This window comes from Macrobrachium nipponense, chromosome 40 (assembly GCF_015104395.2).
Source record: "Macrobrachium nipponense isolate FS-2020 chromosome 40, ASM1510439v2, whole genome shotgun sequence".
NCBI lineage: Eukaryota > Metazoa > Arthropoda > Malacostraca > Decapoda > Palaemonidae > Macrobrachium > Macrobrachium nipponense.
In genome coordinates this window covers 40,540,401-40,566,878 of record NC_061101.1, presented here as the reverse complement: position 1 = coordinate 40,566,878, position 26,478 = coordinate 40,540,401, and the positions used below count along the sequence as shown (strand labels likewise).

The window sequence follows — 26,478 nt, the reverse complement described above, 5'->3', positions numbered from 1 at the left end:
ATTAAAATATCATCCTATTACGGTACATACATATTAATCTTTGAAATATCATTGATACTATTTCAAAGTAATCTTAATTTTATTTTAAGTTTCTATAAATACATTACGTCTATCACTGCATGATTCAGTTACGTATATGAAAATAATCCAGTTCTCCCCATAAGTATTCAGTCATACACGTTTTCTTTCATGCAGTTACCCATTTAAGTCATCCAGTTTTCTTTTTACAAGAGAAACAATTATAAATAAAATCACGAGAGAGAGAGAGAGAGAGAGAGGAGAGGAGAGAGAGAGAGAGAGAGACGAGAGAGAGAGAGAGAGTAGAGAAGAGATGAGAGTATGAAGGAGAGAGAGAACTGAGAGAGAGAGAGAGAGAGAGCTTTGTTAAAATTAAAAAAAATTTTACACTAGAACAACAAGAGTACATAAATAGAGTACTCATCAATGATGAATGTTGATTAAAGATGATGATGATGATGAATTAGCCGTGCAGTCTGATGAATGATGAAGATATGACTGCATAGCTAAGCAAAGTAGTTACATCTCTGAGGGCCACTCTTCACCTTCAGGGGACACTTCAAGAGGCAATTCTTCAGGCAATTTGGGAGGCACTTCTTTACGCAATCCAAGGGGCACTACTTCAGGCGATTCAGGAGGCTTTGGAGGGTCCTTCTTCGTACGTGTGTTTGGCAGCTGCTGTCGTTGCTTCTTAATGGCAATGAGGGCTTGATTATAGGGCTCCAATGCCGCACCAAGAATGTTGTAAAATTTCAAGGAACGTTCCATGTAATGATCACATGTTACAACAAACCCCTGGACATTGTTGATCATTCTCCTAACTTCGGACAGGCGTTCCAAAGTCAGGCCTACCTCCTGCTCCTGCTCCTGCTCCTCTCCTGAACCTGAGTGTCTTCATTTTTACTGGCAGACTTCATCAGGTCTTCTAAATCCTGTTCTGTCAGGGGGTCAGAGTGGGTATCAATGAGGGTGCCGACTTTATCCTCAGTGATATCGTCAAAGCCTTCACCACCAAGAATTTTTGCCAACTGGACTGCCTTATTAATGGCCAAGTGCTGGATTTCCTGAGGAGAAAAGCCCGTATAAAATGGACACAGTCCGGCCACAACTTACTCCAGCATGCATTCAGGGTCTCCTTCTTCATGTCCTTCAGCGGATCCGGTCAATGAACAGACAGACACGTAGCAATCGAGAATTTACGCCAATAGGATTTCAGCGTAAATCCACTGTTACGGTCCATTGCATCAACAAGGTGCTGGAAGGAGTTCCCGGTGTAGAGTGCCTTGAAGGCACATATCACGCCCTGGTTCATAGGCTGGAGGAGAGAGGTGGTATTGGGAGGGAGGAACTCGAGCTGGACTCCCTCGTAATGAAAATTGAGAGGGTGGCCCCCAGCAATGACCATTATGAGCAAGACCTTGAACTTTAAGTCCAAATTGCCCAGGGATTGCCTAACTTGAGGAATGAAGCTTTGATGGAACCAGTACTCTGTAAGGACTTTGGTGATCCAGGCCATGGGATTGTGCATTCAGAATACAGGCAGCAATGACTTATTCTCATTTTTGAGTGCTCTTGGATTTACAGCCTTGTATGAGGCCTGGTTTCAGCATAGCCAGCTGCATTCTCACACATCAGGAGGGACACCCTGTCCTTTTGTGCCTTGAATCCGGAGGCTTTAGCTTCATCCTTCATTAAATGTGTCCGGAATGGCACCTTTTCCAGAAAAGGCCAGTATCCTTTCTCCAGCAGAATCTTCTTGAGGGTCTTGGGATATTTCACGATCACCTCTTTGTCGGCTGATGCTGCTTCCTCATGTAAGGTTTTTCGATATACGTAATGTGGTTCGAATCCCACAATAAGCTGTAGGTCCCGTTGCTAGGTAACCAATTGGTTCCTAGTCACGTAAAAATATCTAATCCTTCGGGCTTCATTATGGTCTTCTTTCTCTCAGGCTCTTGGCCAGAAGTCTTAGAAGGAGCAAGGCACTTTTTAGGGGCCATTTTTGGCATGATTCACGCGGATATTTGCTGATACGTCAATGTAGTGTGAAGAGTTAAAAAGGATAGGAGTGATTGAACCCAGTAAGAGTGCTTGGAACAGTCCAACTGTGCAGATAAAAAGCCTGATGGGAGACTGCGAATGTGCACTGATTATTGGAAAGTAAATAAGGTGACAGTGGAAAAAAGATTTCCTATGTGTGTGGTGTCTGACTGTGTGTACAGTATGCATGGGATGAAAGCATTCAGTAAGATGGATCTGGTCAGGGGTTACTATCCAATGCCAGTGGTGGAAGATTGTAGACCTATAATTGCTTTCTCAAATACTAAGAAACAGTATCAGTTCTGCAATCTTAGTTTTAGCCTGGCGAATGCACCAACAGCATTTCCGAGCGCGATGAATGTTGTTACGGAGTTAGTGTTGGGGGGGGGGGGGTGGGGGGGGGGGGGGGCAAAGTCAAAGTGAGAAAGTGTGAGGGGTTCATGAATGAGGTGGAGTTTTTGGGCCATAAGGTGAGTAAGTCTGGTATACAAAAGGCAGAACAGTTTGTTGAAAAAGTGAGAAATTTTCCCCAACCTAGGACTGTGCAAGAGATGTGTGGATTTTTGGGAATGACTGAGTTTGGAAGAAAGTTTGTGAAGATTGTTCAGGAATTGCAAAGCTGTTGTCAGTATGGACAGGCTGTAGGAAGAGTACATTTGTGAAGTGGGATGAAAGGATGGTGAAAGTGTTCAAGAAATTGAAAGTGGAAATGGTGAAGGATGTAGAGTAGGCTTACCCTGACTATAGTGCAGATGCCAGTAATTGAGAAGTGTCTACAGATGCGAGTGGAATGTTGATAGATGGAAGTTTGATGCAAAAACAAATGGTGAATGGGATTGAAAGAGATCGAGTGATAGCATATGTAAGTAAGGCATTTAACTTGGCAGAGCAAAAGTACTCGACTGTTGAGAGAGAGTTGGTTGTGTTGTGATTCTGTGTGAAAGCTCTGCGACCTTTTCTGTATGGTGTGAGGTTCGTGGTATGCACAGACCACCAACCTCTGGTATATCTGCAGAGAATGAAAGGAGTTGATGCCAGGATTGTGCAAACGGTTGAGGATTTGGGTGATTTTGATTTTGTTGTGGAGTACATCCCAGATAAGAGGAATGTTGTTGTGGACATGATGTCTAGATTACCTGGAGAAGGGAAGGAAGAAAACATAAAAGACATAAGACCAGAGTATCTGGCATGAAGATTGGTGGTAGCACAAGAGTCGAGGAGGTGGTGAATCAATGTTTGAAAGTGTGGTATGGACTGAATGATTTGGTAGATGAAGGTTTGAAGGTGCAGGTGCCTGGAAATGTGAATGAACTGAGAGCTGAGGTAACTGGGGAAGTTTGCAAGAGGCCTGGATGTTTGGGAATGTCAAATGTTAAGCGGTATCAGAAGATTGAAAGCTATGCTGTGTCCTGGAGTGGGCCCATTTCAGGAGGATTTGGTGGCAGTAACTAAGAAGTCTAAGTTGATTATGTCCATTCACGTTGGAGGTGAGAAACCTATAGTGTATCAGCATAAGGGATTGAAAGAGAGTGAGCATGAGCTGCATTTGCAGTGTTTAAGGGGGCTGGCCGGTACCCTTATATATGTGGGTATAGGGCGAAAAATGGAGTCATAAAAAAATTAATGGAGCTTCGTATAGCAATGGAGAATGCATATACAAAACATTTCATCAAAATTCCTCTTACTTTCGTAGTTACAGGGTAATTAGTAAATGTAACTCAACAAACCAAAAACATTGATCCATACAAGAAAATGCAATATTTCTTCTGTTATCTTAAATTTTGATAATTATTGTCAAAGAAATTGTGAGGAATGGCATCTGTAGAGATTCCATAAGTCACAGGAGGGAAGGGAGTCAGGTTACCACCTTTCAGTGCGAAGAGAAACATTGTGAAGGGTACACATTCGGGTTTCACCTCTGACATTCGCCTTCTGTTATGTCTGTTTATCTTCGTTTCGGCAAGAATTTCATCATGCCAAAGGAAAAGACAAGCAAAATTTCTAGATAACATACAGAAGAACAAAATTCGCTCTAATATGAGTACAGAATATCATAATATATATGATATTAGCGTAGTTAGTGAAGAGAGAGGGGGTCTTTGAGCAAAGGGATCTTCATTTATGATAAATAACATAATTTGGGTTTATTAATACCCAAAAAGGAATATGAAATTCATAATAATCATGATTTATTAACATCGTCTTTGTAAAAAGAGAGTACAAGTTCGAGTTTCACCTCTGACATTCTCTTGCTTTTACGTCTCTTTATACTTGTTTTGGCTAGAATTTCATCCTGCCAAAAAGGGAAAGACAAGGAAAACATCTCGCTAACATACAGAAGAAGAAAATTTGCTCTAATCAGCTGAGTTAGTGAAGAAGAGAGAGAGAGAGTTGCCCCAGGCTACGATCTATGAGCAAAGGGATCTTTATGATTAAATTATGATAAATAACATACTTACTGACCTTCAAATTCTATCTTCTTGCTTAGTTTTAAAGCTATGGTATTGAAACTTGTTATATAACTTAGAAAGACACTTTAGAACAACCAAATGAAGCCCTTTTTTCCAATTTTTTTTTTCGTTTTTTTCTGAAATTTTCTTCCTGATTTAAAGGGTATATTTTTTTACCATAATGGAAAAATTCATGTCTAGCAAAAAAATGACTTTTAGAAAAAAAAAATTCACTTAATTGGAGGTCTACATCAGGTCTATATATGGTAGTATGCCCAGGTCTTAATATGAAGTATCAAGGGAGGAGATAGACTTTGAAAAATGGTTATTTTCCACATAAATTGCCCTGGCATCACAAAACAGAAGGTCAGAGGCGAAAATCATATGTGGTTTGGAGATGTCCTAAGTCACTTTATTAAGTGGTATGAATGTCAAATTCCTGCCCTTAAAAAATGGCATTAGCTGGCCAGCCCCCTTAAGTGGGATACACTATAACTGGGTTGTAGAGAAAAAGATCTATGAATGGAAGTAGAAAAGGAGGAAAATGTTGAAGATAAAACATCAGAACTGTTGGCAGTGGAAAATAGTAGTAAGGATGTAAGTGAAGGATGTTTGTTTGGCCAAAGGGATAAGTGTCAGTGTGCACACCAGAGGGGAAAAGCAATGATTGTGGTAGTTGATGTCAGTGGAGGCCAGTACTGTGGTCTGGTTGACATGGAAGCCCAAATATCTTTGGTGTGATTAAAGATGTTGAGAGAGTGAGTTGGAAAGTTAAAAGGAGACCAGTGAGTGTATCAGTGACAGATATGGCAGGAAAATCGGTTGGCCGGGCAGAAGTGAGGCTAGAGGTTAGAAGTAAAGTTGGGAGAGATTGAGGTGGAAGCGTGTTTTGTGGTAAAGGCAGTCCCCAGTTATTGGCATGGGCTCCATTCTCGGTGGGGTGCTGATAAGCAAAAACCACCTTTATGGCACCAAGTTTTGGTTTATGGCGCCTCTGTTAGGTATGTTATGGCCACATAACTCTATTATTGGCATATTATGGTGCCAATAACTGAAACTCAGCCCGTTATGGTGCCATACATTGCCAATTTCTGGATCACCATTAACAGGGCTCACCGATAACCAGGGACTGCCTGTACTTGGAGATGAGCAAATGCTGTGCTGTTTCCTGTTTGGAATGGATTTTTAGAGGAAGAATGGATTAGTAGTGGATGTTGGGAAAGGATTTCTGTTGGGGAGTGATTAGTAGAAGTCTAAGTGAGGAGAAGGATATAAAGGAGTTGGATAAGAGTGAGAATGAATTGCTAACAACGGAGGGCATTGAGGAGATGCAGCAAAATTGTTTTGTGGTGAGTGAGTTGAGGAGGTGTATTAGAGAGAGATTACCTGGGAAAGATGGCCTTTGTTGTTGAGTAAATGGATGTGGTTTGCTGAGAGGTTTGTGTTGTGTGAAGGTTGGTGTATTTTTCAAGAGAGAAGACGGGAGAGTTTATGTATGTTCCAATGTTCTCAATGAGCAGAGCAGTGGGGATGTACATGTTTGTTCATGAGAAATATGGACATATGGGGAAGTTTAAGTTGACTGAGTGCATGAAAGAGCATCAGTTTTCCCCATATGAGGAAAACGTGTACAGATGTGGCAGTTACATGTGAAGAATGTCAGAAGGTAAAGTAACAGTGTACGCTAGCCCACCTGTTTTGAAGTTGAGTATGAAAGAACCGTTTGGGTTGGTGTCAATTGATTGTGTAGCTTTGCTGGTAACTGCAAGAGGAAATGTAGGAGCGTTGTTATGGTAGATCATAAGAGTAAGTTTGTAAGTTGTGCAGTTGGGAAGAATAAGACTATAATAGATTCACATCAGCCGTACATCTGATGTCTAAGCCATTCCCTTACGACACTCATAATTGGCTGTTGATAAGCCATTCACAGGGCTGGAAACTCTCAGTCTCGCTCGAGAGTTCACATAGGCAGGACCTATGTTCCGACCACTATTTCAAAAATTATAACAATTCATTACACCTCAGTTTTACCTGCAGAAAAGGAGTGTTTCCAAACTTCATCACTAAGCATCTTCAAGCCAATGATTTAAGGATTATGATGATATAAGAATTATGTACTTCAGTAAACTTAATGCTAAAATATTTATAATGAAATATACATGAAATTTTTAATATAAAATATATTATTGCATTCCTTACATGAGATTGCAGCGCATTCATCTTTTATCGTCTTGTGTTTCATAAGTTAAATGTCATGGAAGACAATGATACCGAAAATGAAAATAACAAGCAAAAGATTAAGAATATTAATCTCTCTCTTTCTTATCTTCGTGTAGTCAGGTGTTGCTCACGTGATCACTCGATGACGCCATCATCATGACCACAACCTCTCGGCAGAAGAAGTCTTATGGGGGTAAAAGAATATTAAGACTTCATTATCACCATCACCCTTTCATATCCTATAGTGGAAATCTCTAGATGAAAATAATCGTTACTTACATACTGATACCTTATGGAGGAAATTCATTTATCCCATTGATTTTTCCTTCCTACAATTAGTCTTCCTATATCCCTCTCATTATTCCTTTTTATTATATATTCAATTTTCCTCTCATTATTCCTTTTTATTATATATTCAATTTTCTTCATAATTCTTATATCATTATAATCCTTAATTCATTGGCTTGAATACATTTAGTGATGAAATTCAGAAGCACTCTGCAGGTAAAACCGAGGTGTAAAGAAAGTTATAATTTTTGAAAGAGAGGTCGGAACATACATCCTGCCTATGTGAACACTCAAGCAAGACTGAGAGTTTCCAGCCCTGTGATTGGCCAATCAACGGCCATCAGGAGAGTTGTAAGGGAAAGGCCTAAACATCAGATGCATGGCTGATGTGAATCTATTACAGTAGTGAGAATGTTGCAAGAGTATTCAGTATGGTCTTGTTACCAGCATGTGTGAGGAAGCCATTAAGAATGTTGAGTGATAAAGGGCCAGAGTTTGTTGGTAGTCCCTTTGAGCAAATATGAGGAGATTCAGCATGTAGTGACAACTTCACACATGCCGAGAGCGAATGGATTGGCGGAACAACCATAAGGACTCTGAGCGAGATGTTACGAATGTTGACCAAAAGAGGGAATGGCATTTGTTGTAAGGAAGAGTGGTAGCGATGTATAATGGGTCAGTACATAAAAGCACAGGTATACCTCCAAGTGACTATGTGATGAATTATGAGAGGTATGTGAGAGCGAGTTTGGATCTGAATGAGAATGAGTGGGATGATGTGTGGAGACAGGCGAATGAAGGGTTTAAGAGTTTCTGAGGTGTTAAGGTGTTGAAGGAGTGGTTGAGAAAGGAAGATTGACACTGAGTAAGATGCATGAGAAGTACGAAGGTCTGTATATAGTGAAAACAGTTTGGTCCAATGGATTGAGTTATGTGCTAGAAGACACGAATAAAGAAAGTAACATCATTATCAGTTGAAAAGATGGAGAGAACCACCAAAACATGTATTAGAGCATCCTATTAGGATGTTATTAAAGGAGGAAAAGGAAAAGGAAAATGAATACATAGAAGACATAAATTGGGGAGACAAACAATTTGTTATTGGAACATAAAAGAAAACCTAAAAAGAGGAGTAGAAAGAGTAAGGGTACGTTTACAGAGTTGTTTGCAGACAGCACACGAGATGGGTTGTTTAATTTTGAGGGGTTTGAGAAGCCAGTAGGTATGAGAAGTGAAAATACCCTTGTGATGTTGTTTGGTAGTAGTGAGAATGAGAATGCGGATGTAATCAATTTTGAAGGATTTGAGTGGGATGTGGACATGGTAACAACAAGGAATGTGTTCATGGATATGCAAGAATTGGGTGAATTGGAAGCAACGCTAAATTGTGAAGACGACTGCACGTATAGTGTGTGCAAGTTCCCTAAGTGTTGAAAGAGTGACAGTGTGAGTGAGAAGGAGTTAAAAGTACTGGAAAGCATAAATGGGGAAAATTTGGATAGCTTGAGGCAAAGTGTGTCAGAAATAAATAAGAGCAAGGAAAAGATGATAGCAGCCATGTCAGTTGTAGGCGAAGTTGAAAACGACACAAGTCTCCAGAGCTTAAAAGAGCTTGGTGTAAGTAGTTTGGAACCAAGGTGAGGTAAGTCCAATGTGGTTGGAGTAGAAGTCAGTGAACAAGCGGTAGTGTATGAGAGATCATGGCCCCGAAGTTAAGGTCCAATGAGTACATTGGAGTAGTTAGAAAGGGAGTTTAGAGAGAGAGAGAAAGAAAAAAAGGAAAGGAGATTTCCTTTATTTTAGTCAGGGTGAGTGTGGTAGTATAGATGGTTTGTGTGAAATCACAATTTTTGAAAGTTAATTGTATTTTTCCCAGCTATAAAAACCTGAGGCCTTTTACGATAGGAATTACTTAAGGCATAGCCTGGGCATGGTCGCTGAATTCTTTAACAAGGCGGTTCGGTACTTAACTACCAGTCCGGTTGTTGGTAATCCCTCAGACCAGACATAAACATTCCAATTTGCTTTTGGCCCAAGTAGCAGATTGAGGGGTGGTATGAGGTGGGCAGTTAGTGTAAAGGACCTCAGGTTTGTATAGCTAGAAAAATACAATTTACTTTCAAAAATTGTGATTTGTTCCTACACGATATACAAACCCATGGTCCTTTACGATAGGAAGACTCACTTGGTGGGTGGAATCTGAGTGATCTCCAGTGAAACAACTTGGTCATAAGAGCGAGGAAGGGAATCCAGCCACTGACTTCTGATCAGAATTAAAGAACTGCAAGATCATAGTCAGTCTTCTGGGTTTAAGAGAAAACTAAGACATATTAATGTAGGAGACAATAAGGCAAATACAAGTTATGGGTTTGTCTTTTGTCCAGGTCCCACTTCCCTGCCTTGTGAAGGGAAGTGGCAGATATTTACTTCTATCAACTAATCAAAGAAAATAGATAGGTTACTCCAAAGGAGTGTCTTACTTGCATCGGCCACTCAGTCAAGCATGTACGGTCCGCATACTCTTTACCTGAAGAGAAAGAGCAGGATGAAAGAGATGAAAGGAGAGCCAGTCACTCCACAGTCATGCTCATTCATACTGTACAACAAGGCAAGATGCAATGCTGTCCAGTTAGAGGAGCTGGGTAAGCTACACAACTTGTTGAGCAGCCACCACTGGTCCCAAGGAAAAGGTGTCCAATGACCTGTAGGTAATATCCCAAAGGTAATGAGAGGCAAAGGTGGTCTGGGATGCCCAGACCCCAGCCTTCAAAACCTGATGAACAGACAGGTTCTTATGGAATGCGAGGGACGGGGCAATGCCCCTGAACTCGTGAGCTCTCGGACGAAGTGTACCAGTGTCGTCGTCAGCAGCGGAGTACGCCTTCCTGAACACCTCACAAAGCCAGAAAGAAAGTGTTCTTGAACACCTCTTTCTTGGAACCATTGGTGCCGTAGTGCTCTAATAGGACAAAGCAGCATCTCATCTGGATCATCATCCACGAAGTCATTCAGGGAGGGGATAGTGAAGGACTCGAATCTGGCGTCAGGAACCGATGGATTCTGAGTCTTCACTACGAGGTTCGGGATGAAGTCAAACGTAACCGATCCCCATCCCCTAGAGTGTTTTCCATCATAAGAAAGACCATGTAGTTTGCCAACTCTCTTCACCAATGCCAGGGCAAGCAGAAAGATGGTCTTGAGGGTCAGATCCCTGTCTGAGGACTCTCAAAGGGGCTCGTATGAGGGCATGAGTCAGGCTCTGCAACACAAGAGTCAAATCCCACTCTGGGGGCCTGAGGTCCCTGGGCGGGCAAGACCTCTTGAAGCTCCTTATGAGTAGATATCTCAAAGGAGGACGAGATATCAATACTCTTCAACTTCAAGAGCCTTTTACAGCTGAGACAGACAGGAGTTTCTCTTGGTGAAGGAAGACCATGAAATCTGCGGCCTGCTGAAGAGTGGCTCCAACCAGAGAGATACCCCATCTACAACATCAACCACAGAGGACAGCCCACTTCCCCTGGTATACTATTGCAGAGGACTGTCTGAGGTATCCTGCCATCTCTGTTACTGCTCAACAACAAAAAAAGGAGTAAGAGATGGTGAATAACCTCCAGCCGTTATGACACAGGGACGATACTGCTTAGTGATGCTGTTCGACGTGTGGCTGGCACAGCAGGTACTGCCATGGAGGAATCTCTCTCGATGCCTCAGAGTGAAGAACCAGAAGGTCGGAATACAAATGGCCCTAGAATCATCCGAAGATTCGGAGTGATCAGCGCCCTGCCGATCACAGCTCGAAACAGCAGAACAGGGGAAAGGCGTAAACTTCGAGGTTGTCCCACAGATGTTGGAACGCGTCCCCTGCAGCAGACCATGGTACAACAGAGCAGAAGGTCTCTAGCTTCCTGTTGAACCAGGTGGCGAACAAGTCTATGACTGGACACCCCCACAGGCTGAAAAACCTTTCTGCCAAATCTTGGTGGAGGGACCACTCGGTCCTTATCACCTGATTCTGGCAGCTGAGGTTACCTGCTACTACATTTCTCTTGCCTGGAATGTATCTGCTGACAGTTCTACCAAGTGTGCTACTGCCCACTCGTGCACCTGTAATGTCAACTGATGAAGCTCAAGAGAGGCGAGTCCCCCTTGCTTGTTGACATATGCCACAACTGTGGTGCTGTCGCTCATCAACACCATGGAGTGTCCCATCACCCATTCCTGAAACTCTTGGAGAGCCAGGAAGGCTTCCCTGAGTTCCAGGACATTGATGTAAAGGTGCCTGTTGTGAAGGTCCCACACCCCTACAGTCATCAACTCCTCCAGGTGTGTGCCCCATCCCTCAGTCGATGCATCCAAGAACAGAAGCATGCCCATAGGGAGACTGGAGAGATCCACTCCTATTATGAGGTTCCTGTCGTTGAGCCACTAGTCCAAGTCTTCTCTCAACTCCTGCAAGAGGGGGACGAGAAAAGACTGACGGTGAAGCCATCCATGGGGACCAGCTTCTCCAAGGAAGACAGGTGACCTATCATGACCTGCCAGAGCCGAGCAAGCTGTTCCTGTCAAGACAGGAACCGCCTCGCTGCCTTCCTTAACCTGCTAATACGAGAATCCGAGGGGAAGACTCTTGCTGCTACCAAGTCTATCAACATGCCCAGGTAGAATGTCCTCTGCCTGGGCTCAAAATCAGACTTCTCCTAATTTATCAGGCTCCCTAGATCCCAGCAAAACTCGAGGAGTCGATCCCTGTCCCAGGAGAGAGGTAGGAAGAGGTAGGATTAGGGTTAGATGCCGTAGGTGTGGTGGGAAGTGTCTTACCCACCGTCACAGATTTAGTCTTCCCGACATATTTCCTCTTCCCGGCAAGCTTCCCAACTATGTTGCAGACCAAACGGAACACTCGACACACATATCATCAAGATAGAACTCACACCCCCGCCATGATGAAAAAAGGGCGTGAGGATCAATTGCCAACAAGGCGTGGATTTTGCTGCACCTCCTACCCTCAACCCTGGGGCAGCACTGGCTGGAGGCAGAGGACACAGGCGGTTGCAACTCATAGGTTTGCATATCAAAAACATACAAATAGTAAGAACAACATATAAATAGTAAGAAAAGGAAAAATCCCACCCAGATTGAAAAGAAATCAGCAGTAACAGTTGGTCAGAGAGCGGTTAGAGAACATGTCTAGCCACAGCGACGGCCAAAAGCAAATTGGAATGTTTACGTCCAGTCGGAGGGACTACCAAAGACCAGACTGGTAGTTAACTACCGAACCGCCTTCTCAAAGATTTCAGCGGCCGTTTCCAGGCTATCCCTAAAGTAATTCCTATCATAAAGGGCCTAGGGTTTATGTATCACATAGGAACAATGTGTTGTACCTATCCTTCTTGATGGTTAGCGGAGTCCGTGTCTCCTACCCAAAAACAAAAGAAGCGCTAATGCGATTCTCAATTTTTAGCTGCTGCGCAAGCTTGAAACCATAGCTGTGTAATGACTTGGTAAGTTTTGTATATGGAGTTTATAATACCATAAAAATATTAAAATAAAATTTGAAAGAGAAAGACAAATATTTTGGAAATTATAACAGCCCATCACCCAGCACTAACTGTATTAACCATTAGATACAAAGCACAGTATATAAAGTTAACCCTTAAACGCCGAAGTGGTATTTTAAAAATCGTCTCCCGTATGCCGGCGGCGTTCGAGAGTGAGCGCCGAAGCGGGAAAAATTTTTTTTCTCAAAAAATCACAGCACGCTTAGTTTTCAAGATTAAGTTCATTTTTGGCTCCTTTTTTTGTCATTGCCTGAAGTTTAGTATGCAACCATCAGAAATGAAAAAAATATTAATTTTTTTCCGTTGTATTGTACATGAAATTGCGATCATTTTGGTATATAACACATTGTAAAACGATCAAGGCAACACAACATAAAAAAAAAAAAAGGTTTTCAAAAATTCACCATAAATTGAAATATTGTGCTAAAGACTTCCCGTTTGTTGCAAAATGAAGGTAATTGATTGAATATTACTAGACTGTAAGTGTTGTAGCTTACAATTGCAGTTTTCGACCATTTCGGTAAAGTTAAAGTTGACCGAAGGACGAATTCTTTCTATTTATCGTTATTTATATGAAAATATTTCAAGACTGATAAAAGCTACAACCATGGGTTGTTTTTTGTTGTATTCTACATTAAATTACACACATTTTCATATATAAAACTTTATGTAACGGCTAATTTAAAATGGTGCAAACATTACGACAATCGGACAAAAAAATTTGATTTTTTCGGAAGTGTTACCGCGCGGACGTAAGGAAAAAGTTTATTTCATAAATTCACCATAAATCGAAATATTATGTTAGAGACTTCTAATTTGTTGCAAAATAAAGGTAAATGATTGAATATTACTAGAATGTAAGAGTTTTAGCTTACAATTGCGTTTTTTACCATTTCGGTCGAGTCAAAGTTGACCGAAGGTTGAAATTTTGGCACTTATCGTTATTTATATGAAAATATTTCAAAATTGATAAAAGCTACAACCATGGGTTGTTTTTGGTTGTATTCTACATGAAATTGCGCACATTTCCAAATATAAAACTTTATGTAACGGCTAATTTAAAATGGTGCAAACATTACGACAATCGCACGAAAAAATTTATCGGAAGAGTTACCGCGCGGACGTAAGGAACAAGTTTTTTTCATAAATTCACCATAAATCGAAATATTGTTCTAGAGACTTCCAATTTGTTGCAAAATGAAGGTAAATGATTGAATATTACTAGAATATAATAGTAGTTTTAGCTTACAATTGCATTTTTCGACCATTTCCGTAGAGTCAAAGTTGACCGAAGGTTGAAATTGTGGCACTTACCGTTATTTATATGAGAATATTTCAAAACTGATAAAAGCTACAACCATGAGTTGTTTTTTGTTGTATTCTACATGAAATTGCACACATTTTCATATATGTATAATACTCCATGTAACGGCTAATATAAAATGGTGCAAAAATTATGTCAAAGTGGCTAAATAATTTCTGAGATGTGTCGCTGATGCTTTTTAGTACGAGAAGAAAGAAATTCGCGCTTGCGCGCCTGGGTAACGATTGTAAACAAAACAACGCCTTGATCTGTGAGCTCCCAGCATCCCCCAAGGCGCGTGATTCAAAAGTTTTCGCCTAGTAGGCCTATAACTATTTTTCTGCGAATTTTTAAACAACTTTTTTATATCGATGTATATAGTACGTCCAATCGGCACTCAACAGACAATTTATATCACGTTTAATACGTCCAATCGGCGTTAAAGGGTTAAAAAAAAAATAATAGTACAGAACAAGGACACCGTTTGTATACTTTTCAAAGAAATATTGTAAAGCACTATTTAAAAAAAAATCAACGTACCTTTTAAAACTTCCAACCTGTTCTGTTAGCTGAGCAAAAACAAATTTCTGAGTTTCATCTAAAAATTTCAACCGAATTCTGATACTCCCTGGTGGTCTTTCATCTCCACCACCATCTGAGGGCAATGAAGTTGATTCTGAATCTCTCAAAGAAGCATCAGAGTCCTGGAAAACCTTTTCGCTACCCTTATCTGAAGAAACTTTCTCACCCAGATTTCCTTGTGAGGCACAAGTTTCATGTTGAGTTTCAGGTACATGACTTCCTCCCATTGTCACAAAATGCTTAAGTCTACGATTTCTAATTTCCATTTCTTGGGAAGGATCATCATGTGGCTTCTTTGATGACGATGATGTCGTGCAGGACGGATTTGGAACCTCTCCTATGCCTCGCGCATAGCTACTTTCATTTGCTGGGGAATCTTGACCATGTGATTCCTCTAAATCCCTATCTAAATGGGAGGCCTCAGCCCCTTCCTTACTTTCTTCCCCTGGCACCATTTCACCACTATGCTTGGAGAGCTTGGACTCTACATTCACTATGTCATCACTTTTGCATTCTGTACATACTTTGCCTGTCTCTGATCTCATTTCCAAAACACCACCTTCATTTTCTTTAACTAGTGGAACAGGCCTCTCAGATTCTCCCTCCCCTTCCCCATTCCCACCACTTTGGTTGTTTAGTCGATTTGCACCTGAAACAGATGAGTTTTGGTCTACATCGCTATTGACACCACTCTGAAATACCACAACAGCTGTTGCAATAAGTGGTTGTTCTCTCACATTTGTTGACAACCATGCCACAGCAATGATAAATGAAACAATTATAATCACTAATGCTACGCTCAAGGCATCTTGAAAACCAGCAAAATTGAGCATTGTATCAAAATCTGCCAAAATTACACGGATTCTTCACTTTCCCTGGTGTTTCTGAAAAAGATAAAAAATGGGCAAAATTAATGCATAACATACACATAATTTCTTTAAAAAAATACTATTCAATTTAAAAAAAGGATTTTCATAAATACTCAGAGAACATAAACTATACACTATTTATAATTAAGACAGCACATTAAATAACAAGAAGGTTTGGTAGCTAATAGGGCCTACAGAACATACATTGAGTCACTGAACCAATTGCATGAAATTCTGATTCATTCTTTCCTCCCTCTCTTGAGCTTTGTGGAAGGTCCCATGTTTCAGATTGAGGGGTGGCATGAGGTGGGCAATTAGTGTAAAGGACCTCAGGTTTGTAAAATCAGGAAAAATACAATTTACTTTTAAAAATTGTGATTTGTTCCTATATGAAATACAAATCACCAGTCCTTTACAATAGGAAGACACTGGTTGGAGGGAGGAATCTGAGTGAGCCTCTAGAATTGACTGGGGTTCAGCAGACCTGGGAAATTCCTCCTGGTCAAAAGAGCGAGGACGAGTGCCCTGTCTCTGACGTATTGATCAGTCTAATAACTGCAGGATCAAACGTCATACCTCTGGGCCTTTTCAAAATGAGTGAGAAATCGCAACTCATACGATATGTAAGCTTACCGCATGAAACGCCCAACCAGCCAGTGTAAGTTTGAGTCCTAAACTCTACCTAAAGGAAGAGAAGTAAAAGGATGGGGAGGGGAAAGGAGAGACCAGTCACTCTTACAGCCTTCTTACCCTAGAACTGCACACCATAGGCAAGAGTTGCAACTTGTCCTCTTGAAGGAGCCGGTTAAGTAAACACAACTTGTTGAGTATCCACCACAGGTCCAAGAAAAGGGAGTTCTAAGGCCCTGTGGGCAATTACCCAAAAGAGGAAACATAAAATGTGGTCCTCATCCAACTTCATCTATCCTCCAGGCCAACATATTTTTTCAGAGTGCGATGAAAAGGACCAAGCTACTGGCGCTGTGCGGTCTCGGGAAGAGTGTAGAAGTGACTAGCTATCTGCAGAGACGAAGCTCATAATCTCGCAGGACTCAAAAGGACACTTCTCCATTGGCGAGTCTGTAGTGGAGAAAGGAAAACCGACATCAGATGACAGGTGTCAAGTCTCAGCAGGCCCAGCAACCCACCAATAGGACCAAGTAATGATTGATTTGGATCAATAAAAAAACAAAGTCATCAATAAAAAAACAAAGTCTGAGGCATAGAGAATCATGAAGGAATCGACCTCTTATTAGGTTCCTGTCGTCGAGCCACCAGGCTAGGTCCTGCCTCACCTTCTCTGTGAGGGCCACGGGGAAGTAAGGTGGATCCTTTGCCTGAGACCAACTCTCCCTTAGTCTCCACTGGAGAGACCACAGGTGAAGACGCCCGTGAGGGACTAACTTCTCGAGTGACGACAGGTGGCCGATCACGACTTGCCATTGCTGAGCTGGCTGTTCCTGCCGAGACAGGAACCGGCCGGCTGCCTCCCTGAATTTGCTGATCCGCAAGTCTGCGGGAAAGACTTGCCCTGCTACCGTGTCGATCAGCATACCCAGGTACTTCATCTTCTGCTTGGGTTCGAGATCGGACTTCTCATAGTTTATCACAATCCCCAGATCGCGACAAAACTTGAGTCGTCGATCTCTGTCCTGCAGCAACTGCGAGCGGGAGCTCGCCAGGACCAGCCAATCGTCGAGATACCTCAGAAGACGTATCCAGTGCGAATGGGCCCAAGCAGACACCAGAGTGAACACTCGCGTGAACACCTGTGGGGCGGTTGACAGACCGAAGCAAAGTGCCCTGAATTGGTACACCGTCCTGTCGAAGATGAAGCGGAGGTACTTTCTGGAGGACTGATAGATGGGTATTTGAAAATATGCGTCTTTCAGGTCCACTGAAAGCATGAATCGTTCCCCTGATAGAGTCGAGCACGGATCGTGCCGACTCCATCGTGAACCGAGTCTTGCGAATGAAACGGTTCAGGGGAGAGAGGTCTATCACCGGACGCCAGCCCCCCGTTGCCTTCTCCACCAGGAAAAGGCGGCTGTAAAAGCCCAGTGACTGATCCTCTACGATTGCCACAGCTCGTTTGGTCAGCATGGTCTTGATCTCCTGTCGAAGAGCGTTGTCCTTTGATGAAACCCAGACGTAGGTTTGTAGATGGACCGGGTTGGAGATGAGGGGTGGCCGAGATTCAAAGGGTAGTAGATATCCCTCCCGAAGGACGTCTACTATCCAGGTCTCGGCGAAGTAGCGCTGCCAAGTTGCCCAATGGCTCGCCAGGCACCCCCCCACTTCCAGCAGCAGGTAAGGGGGAACGCCGTCCCTAGCGTTTCCCACCTCGCTTCGACTTCTTCCCACCACCTCCTCGGGGAAAGGAGGTCTGGGAGGAGGGCTGGTTTCGGCCTCCCTTAGCAGAAGTCGAAGCAACAGGAGTCTTCACACAGGGCTTAGACGGGGCAGCCGTCTTAGCAGCCGAGGAAGCGCTAGCTAAACTCTTAGGCTTAGCCGCAGTAGCTCGAGATTGCCCAGAAACCTTCGAGACTGCCTGGTGAACCAGGCGGTCACTGTCATCAGTGTGCCGCCTCTCCACCGCAGCGTCCACCATCTCTTCAGGAAAGAGAGCGGAGGAACTCCTAATAGGTCCGTTACGAAGACCGAGTGCCGCCTCACGCCCAGCCCCCTTGGTCACTCGGGTAAGGACCAAGTTGGCCCACAGGTTAGCAGTCTGATGGGCGAGGTAAGAGATGGCTCTACCTCCAGACTGGCACAGTCTCCTGAACGCCGGGTCGTCTTCGAGAGCAGAGCTCCCAGAGCCCGTGACTTTGGATACTGTGAGGGACCACAGATCCAACCAAGAGACTGCCTGGAATGCTGCCATGGCGGTAGATTCCAGGGCGAGTGCCTCCTGCTGTTCTCCGACAGGAGCTGCTGCAGGGACACACCTGGAGTCAGCCTAGCTAACTCCAGGTTAACCTGTTTAGGCGGTATCGGATCTTCCGAAGTCACGTAAAAACGCCTCTGACGCTGTAGAGGAGGTGGAAGTAGCTTGGAAGACCGACCGGACTTCAGCAAGTCCTCTCGCCCTGAGACGAGATTCTCCACTTGGTCCAGGACCGAGTCAGCAAGCTCTGATCGCGGCAGACCCACCGTCATCTTGGGTTCCCTCTTCGGGCCCCAAAATGACTCGAGCCGGGACGTGGGCTCAGAAGGTGGTAGCGGCGATCCTTCCCCAAGGTCGTTGTGCTGACGAATCAGCGCAATGACCTCAGCAAAGTTCCTCTGAATCTCGGGAGTAACCGCGTCTTGAGGAGTAGGACCGTCCAGTCCCTCCAACAAGAACAGATCCCGAGACGCTCCTCCTTCAGAAGGAGGAACAGCGACAGACCCCTCACGGTCGCCTCCAGCTACTTGCGCGTACATCCTGGCCGGTCCTAAAACCGTGCCTGGTGCGTACGGCGTCGCAGCGGGATCACGAGAGGCGCACCCCTCGCGATCACTCCTGGATACCTCGCTCTTCCCGGCGTATCCCGAGGAAGTTGAAGGTACCGGAGAGGCTGACCTGACGCTCCCTCCTCGCTCGCTGGCAGGACCAGCGTGCTTGGAGGGCTGCGGCTGATCACCAACCTGCGGTGGTGATCGAGCTGCAGGCCTGGCCGTGCCGCTCACCTGAGGCGAGTGGCTCGGCTGAGAACGTCGACCCTGATCCTGAGCGTCAGACGAGCTGCTGCTGGTCGCCCTGTCCGCCCGGTCCCGATGGGAGCGGCGGTCAGGCGACCTGCTAGGCTCGCTGTCGCGGTGAGACCGGTGAGCCTCCTCTCGGCGCGTCGAGCCGCTGGTACCAGCCGAGGCTGGTACCGACGGCCGGGGGGACCTCTTCCTAGCCTCAACCCGTGGCCGGTCGGAGACCGTCACGTCAGCCCGAGCTGCCGGCTGGTCGCTGCAAGAGCGTCCGCTGGCCTGGCGAGAGTCGTCTGTATGACTCTCGCCAGTCTTCTGCTCAGTGCCTCGGTCTTGACGGCGAGCGAACTCGGACGTCGAGACTTTGGCTGCACGGTTTCCCGCAAGAGACCGTGCACTCGGTACTTCTCGCGAATGAGAAGCTGAGCCAGATCCTGGTTTAGCGAACACCAGGCGAGGAAGTACCGGCCGAAGCTGGTACTTCTCTGGTCCCCATCTTCTTCTTTGCAGAAGGAGAGACAGGCCCTGTTCCCGAGGGAACAGGAGGACCAGCAGAAGAGCCCCCCGAATCGCCGGAGCGAGACGGGCCCTTAGAAGGTCCCGAAGGAGCCTTCTTAGGGGGGGAGGAGGCAACCTTCTTCTTCTTCAGCTTGGTAGCCTTGGAAGTCGAAGGGGAAGAGGAGGCAGCAGACGGCGAAGAAGACGACGACGACACCTTCCTCTTCTTCTTCCTCTCCTTCGTCAGGCTTCGCAGGACAGACGTCAGGTCTTCCATCCCGGACGGAGCCGGGGCAGTTGCCGAAGCAAAAGGGCCCGACTGCACCTGTCCGGGAAGACCTGAGCCTGGAGCAGCACCACCACGAACAGGAACGACAGGAACAGGAGCAGGAGCAGGAACAGCAGGAACAACAGGAGCGTCAGCGGCTGGAACAGCAGGAGCGGCATGAGCGGCTGGGCCAGCAACAGGTACGGCAGGTACAGCAACAGAATCAGGAGAGCCAAGCGTCTTATTATCGGCTACCTGCATTCTCGGCACAGGAGGCAAGTCCAGGGGAGAGCTTTTGGGGCAGCGGAAGTCCGGGGTCGGCAGCACAAAGAAACCAGGTGGAGGTGGCACGCCCCTCCTTGGCACGGCAGCGAGAGGCATTTGGATCGCGGCTGTCGGTGTCACAGTTGTCACATGGGGAGTGTAGACCAGGTGCGGAGGGGCGGCATACCCTGGAGTAATAAGGGTTGTAGTTGTAGTGGTCACCACACCATGTGTGACCACTGCCGACCCCGCCAACCGCTGGATCAGCCCCTGGATACTCGGCACTCCCTGCAGTCCCAGCGACTCCCACACCTGCCCAAGGTCGTCCTTCGCGGAAGGCACACCCGCGGAAGCAACAGTCGGGTGAATTAGAGGGGTTCCCTCGCGCTTGGGGGGAGACGAACCCCACCCAGAGCGGACGGAAGACTCCGAGTACAACTGAACATCCGGGTAGCGAGCGCCCTCCTCCACACTCGACGGATCGAGTGAGGAGTAGGACTCCGCTACCCCACCGCAGGAGAAGGCGCGAAACGTGGGGGCTGACAGGGGGGCAAGAAGGAAGACGAGGTATCCGTTACCAAAGGAGTCGCTGGAGAGCTTTCCAACGACTCCTTTGTAGGCCTACGTCTCTTCCTGCCCTCGTACAGAACCCACTGCGCCTCGGACCAATTAACACATGTTACACAAGGTTCGGTTCGGGAGCATTCTCGTCCCCAACACCGTGTACACAGTTCATGTGGATCCACATCCACAAAGGAGCGAAATCCGCCGCACTTACGCCCCTCCAGCCCGGGACACACTCTACGGGCGATTGGGGGGCGCGGCGAAAGCTCCATCTCTTGATCCATGTTTATGAATTAAATGCAATAAACAAAAATGAAAGTACTGTACTTAAAATTTTCATTCACTACACAGACAAACCAGAAAAAGGGCTGATATAAAACCAAAGCATACGACGAGTAGCGGGCAGAGCGATGACGAACACGTCTTGTCACACCCCGGCCGAAAGCAAAAGTGATTTGTTTACCTCCCAGTCGCGCGTTCTCCCCTTGTTCGAAGCTTACGACCGTTCCAGCTGCCGCTAGCTACTTCCTATTGTTAAAGGACCGATGGTTTGTATTACGTATCGGAACAAATATGACAATTTGTCGAAAATTGCATTTTGTTCATGAAACTTACCTGACAGATATATATATAGCTGTATTCTCCGAAGTCCGACAGAATTTCAAAATTCGCGGCACACGCAGTGGGCGGCCGAGGTGGTAGTACCCATTCCCGCCGCTGGGAGGCGGATATCATGGAAAGCTATTCCCATTTTTCTATTCATATTTTTTCTGTCGCCGGTCGGTAAACAACTGTTTACAGACCTCCGCCGCCTAGGATTTTTGAAACTTCATTAGCCGCTTAAGTATCCTAATTATTCTTTCGATTATTGACTGGGATTTGTGGCTAGGCATACGCTATCGTAAATTTTTTTCATTGCATTGATGTCTGAAGTAGTTAGCCTAGTTTCAGACTTTGTTGTCTGCATGGGGTAAGGTGAGCTACCGGAACTTTCGGTAGACACTCGCTTAGTATATATGAACGTTTACATGTTTTCTTTGCATAAGTTCAATGTAATTAGTGTAATGTGTGACTGATTACGGAAGAAGTAGGATTCATGTACGCATTTTAGAGCGGGTTAGAATCAGGAGTTTTCCTCCACAGTAAACAGAAGTTAAAAATAATGAACCTTCTAACCTCCTGTAGATTTTATTTTGCCTAACCCTGTGGTATGGCTTACGGGCCTAGAAGAAGTGTCTGCTAGAGGATTACATCAAGTAATCTTAGACTAAAGTGCTCGCTCTCCAATCAGTGTTGTGAAGTGTAGTGCCCCTTGTGTTGTGGAGGGGGCGTCAGATCGGCCCCATAATGCCTCTAGGCCTGGACCTCTGTCGGACTCCCAGGACTCAGGGAGAGGGCATGTCGAAAGCCGCAAGAGGGTTTACGGGGGCTCCCCACCGATCTGGCGTCCCTTCGGCAGAACCTGTTGACGCTTCCCAGGCTGCGAAGATCGTGCACGTGCACGAATCTTGAAGGATTTGATTCTCGTTCCTCCGAGGCGTCCTCCCCGCGCAAGGGTTGGAGCTCTCGGAAGGACTCGCGCCCTCTAAGAAGCTTTAGAGAAGAGGACGCTTCACGTCCTCTCTCTCGTCAGGAGGGAACGTCAGATCGGCCCCATAACGCCTCTAGGCCTAGACCTCTGTCGGACTCCCAGGAAACCAGGGAGAGGGCATGTCAAAAGCCGAAGGAGGGTTACGGGTTTTTCATGCTGATCTGGCTTCCTTTCGGAAGGTCTGTGTCGCTTCCCAGGCTGCCAAAGATCGAGCACGTGCACGAAGCTTGAAGGATTGCTTCTCGTCCTCCGAGGCGTCCTCCCCACACAGGGGTGGAGCTCTCGGAAGGACTCGCGCCTCCTAAAGAAAGCTTTCTTTTAGAGAAGAGGACGCTTCACGTCCTCTCTCTCGTCACGAGAGGATGAAACAGTAAAGAGACCACATTTACCCTTTTCGAAGAATGCACTGGCTCTTTTCCTAAGGGACATATTAAGGAGGCTCATTCATCTTGCCAGAAGAGTGATTTGAGCCTCCTGCGAGTGAACGCTCGACGCTCGTGTTTATACATTATTAAGGAGGCTCATTCATCTTGCCAGAAGTGATTTGAGCCTCCTGCGAGAAGAGGTATGAGCCTCCTGCGAGTGAACGCTCATGAAGTTAGAGCTGTTTCAACCTCGCTTGCATTCCAAAAGAATTTGGTAATCAAGGACATTCTAGATTCCACCTTTTGGAGGAGCAACTCAGTATTCCTCTCCTCTCCTCATGGCGCTCCGTATACGTTATGTAACGTTCGCTTACTTCGAAAAAGCAAGCTGATAAGTTGACGTCCGGCAAGCTGCTTTGCACAGTCAAACAACTTATGTCTCTGGTTCGGCATAAGAAGGGCAATTTAGAAGTGAGGAAGCTTTTGGAGGTAGCTCGGGGATACGTCCATATAATAGAGTTGGGTGGACAGTCTCCAGGACGCTCGGCAAGCAACCTTGCGAGGGTGTCTTTCGGACGCTCAGCGTTCCTTTGCCTGAGTGCGTTTCTGGAGATGTTCTTTTGCATTACTAAGACGCAAGTTGTCGCTCAGGCGGCCACTGTCTTTGTAAGAAGGTTTGAAGGTCTTTAAGGCCCGTCTTGAAGACGAAAGCCATAAGTCTTCCTTAGTGTTCACACACTTCAGGAGCGGCTTGCGGCTCTCCATGGAGACTCGCATGAGGACGTCCCTTGAAAAGTGTTCAACGTCATACGCAAAACGCGGTTCGTCATAACATTGAGATGTTGGCAAGGTCGCTCGCCAGGACGCCTCTTGGCGGGCCTTGCATGCATCAGGGCGCTCAACGAGTTCCTTCTCTGAAACAACGTCGTTCAGAAGACTTGGTGTTCTCTGCTCAGACACGCCTCGTAGCTAAGCAGGACGGTTTTTGAGGACGCTAAGCAGGACGCTTATGAGGACGCGCTTTGTGGTACATTCGCCAGGACGCTTCGGTGGAAGCTAGGCAGGTCGCTTTGCGAGAGAAAAGACTTGTAGAAGGCGTCTTATTTGCTGTTCAGGACCTTTCTTAGGACGCTTGACGCTTTCTAAACGCTCGTCAAGAGGAGGTTTTTTCAGGACTCTCCACAGGACATTCCTTTACAGAAATTTTAAAAAAGGATTCGGAGTTAGCGGAGAGCACATACCCGAATTTTTTCTTCGATCCCTCTTTCCTCTTCATCGATTTCTCTGAGAATCGGGAAGATTATATACTCGGATTCCTGGGTGACTTCGGTCATGTTAAAGGGTTTTCCCCGAATAGCAAAGTGCTAATAGTTTTGTCAAGTAAGGACGTTTTCCCCATTGTCAAGATACTAAACGTTTTGTCATTTAAGTGGGGGACCCCTCATAAATGGGTAGTTCTCATTGACATAGATTTTAAACGTTTTTATTCGTTTTTAAGGGCGGATAAACTCATTAACAAATTTCGGAAGAGCTCTCATTCATTTTCAGAGGCTCATCCGGGGAGTAAGAAAACGAAAAAGACTTGTAGACTAGATCCAGGAAGTCTTATGTCCAATATCATAAGAACATTGAACGGTCCTTTTCGATCCTCGCGTTCTCTCTTGATGATCTCTATTCGAATATTACTCCCTTTTCTTGGCAAAGAGTCTTGGCAAAGAGTCAAGGAGTTCTTTTAAAAAGTCTCATTCATTAGAACGTGGACAGTCGTTTTCCTTTCTTTCTCTCTTCCTCGTCGAGGAAAGATGTAGTAGAGAATTTGATGTTCAAATTACTACAATACGTTACGTAGTTTTTTCTTTGCGTCATTTTGCTAACGCATGGGTCAAGTCATATCCGCATATCGTATTTACCTCTGCGGATAGAAGCCGAAAGAACTGTTGTTCTAATGTATTTAATTGACACTCCCTTCAACCTTCCAAGAGTTTTCGGAGTAAGAACAACTCTTCAGGTATTGTTACGACAACACCAACTCAGCTTCTGTATTTAGCGAATTTTGTTTCGTTTAAATATGCCCTGCTTGAGAGTTTCCTTTTGCTCGATTAATTTCATACCTATCCCTTCGTAAAAGGAGTAGCTGGCAACTCAGGCAGATAGTGCGAGACGATGAACAAGGCTGCTGTTACTGTGATCTACGCAGTACCGGCTAGCTCGGTGACATGCGCGGTTGGTTACGTCTGTTTCACTTGCGGGAATGGTTGAATAAGCCGTCTCTCTGCTCTACAATCATGGATTTTAGCCTCGGTTGAGGAAATTTCTAGTAATCATGAATGAACATGCCTTCCGTTTACTTAGAAAATTTCAACAAGATATCTCTTATACTTGTTCGGTGCGGGTTTACCGCACGGTAACAGAATCTGTACGAATCTACCGCGGCATAGCACTATAATAATGCTCTCCTGCTTATGCAAAGCGCAGAGGGCCTTATTTTAGGGGAAGGAAGCAGGCTGATGTGAGGGAATGGATGAGTTTGCTAGGGACCATTTTCCTCGCTGGAGAAGCTTGTTTTCCCTGAATAAACAGCAATTCAGACCTCTACAATTTTTTCCTCACGAAGAAATTGGAATAGCATCAAAGATCTAGTAATAATTCTAATTTTCTCTCAACGGCTTGAGGATCACCGGGCGGGTGATAGCGAGAGGATGCCAGACATCCGAACAGAGGAACAGATGTTCTGGCACATTGTCTGAAAGAATTGGAAGCCAAATTCGGTCGGCTCTCCAGTTCCTCGAAGGGTGAGTTTGGATCGAGTGGCCCAAATCATTCTCGGATAATTTCTCAGCTCTCTCATAGCTCAAGAAGAGAGAGTGGTTATGGGCTTGGGCACGGAACGTAACGATCCTCAAGAGGTTCGTTAAACTAGTGCACGTCCGTGCGGGTCTTCTCGATCGAAGGCAACAACTACTGACGTCTGAGTAATCCTCAACTTAGAAGTATGTCGAAAGTTGAGGAGAGACTGAGGGCGTCCTTTCGTTAAGTTTTTCGTAATATGAAGACGAAGGAGCTTCCTCTTAAGTTGTTCCTTATTCATGATCCTAGAGGATTAGCTTTAGTCGCCACATGTTGGCCTCTAAGAGGTTGGATTCACAGAGGTCATGTAATCAGAGAATTGTCCAAAGACCCTTCCCGAGAGAATCGGTGTAATCTAACATCGTCACTTAGTGAAGTATCTGATATCTCTCCTCTCTGAGTCTGAAGGCGTTCAGACTATCGAGAAGCGATAAGATCTTCAAAATTAATGGCAGTCTGCCTATTTTCAGTGTTCAATCGGAGGGGGCCGTTTCTGGAGATAGTGAAGGGAAAATGACTGTTTCCTCCACCTCGACCTCTGTGAATTTCTTTATGGTTCTATCTTTCCGTATGAAGCATGAGATAAGCTAGAAGTCCATAACTATTGTAGAATATGCAAATATGTTGTTGACGGCCTCTAGGCTCAGAGATTCGGTTCTGTCAAACAACAAAGCTTCACGATCTTGAGGTCTGGGGAGATCTTGAAATTCTCTGCATCGCAGGTTCCGGCATGGAACTTAGACGTAGTCTGAGTTTCTGATGCCCAAAAGCATTTCGAACCTATCCTTTCTGCGAACTTAATACATGTGACCAGAAAGGCTAACATTCTAACCGCTCTAGCCACGGCAAAGAGGGTTAGTGAGGTTTAGCCATCATCAGAGGTTTTTTTAGCTTTAAAGGACATATGCGGTCTGTCCTCTAAGCCTTCCGTTCTTTAAGAACGAAAACCTGTCTAAACCCTTGACCCGAAGGCTTGGAGACCAAGGGTGTATGGCACAAATTATTGGGCAAGGGCATTAGAGAGTCCTGTGCCCTGTCGGGTCTCTCAAGTTTTATCTTGATAAAA

General features: G+C 45.2%; 1 protein-coding gene across 1 annotated transcript in view; it reads right to left on the bottom strand.

Annotated features, from left to right (window-relative positions):
• Nucleotides 1-26,478, bottom strand: part of LOC135212110 (transmembrane and ubiquitin-like domain-containing protein 1) — an 83,397-nt gene that overhangs the window by 50,242 nt on the left and 6,677 nt on the right. Inside the window, exon 2 of the mRNA XM_064245504.1 lies at nucleotides 14,421-15,346. Coding sequence (XP_064101574.1) covers nucleotides 14,421-15,295 — 875 coding nt within the window. The 5' untranslated portion in view covers nucleotides 15,296-15,346. The remainder of the gene's footprint in view (nucleotides 1-14,420; nucleotides 15,347-26,478) is intronic.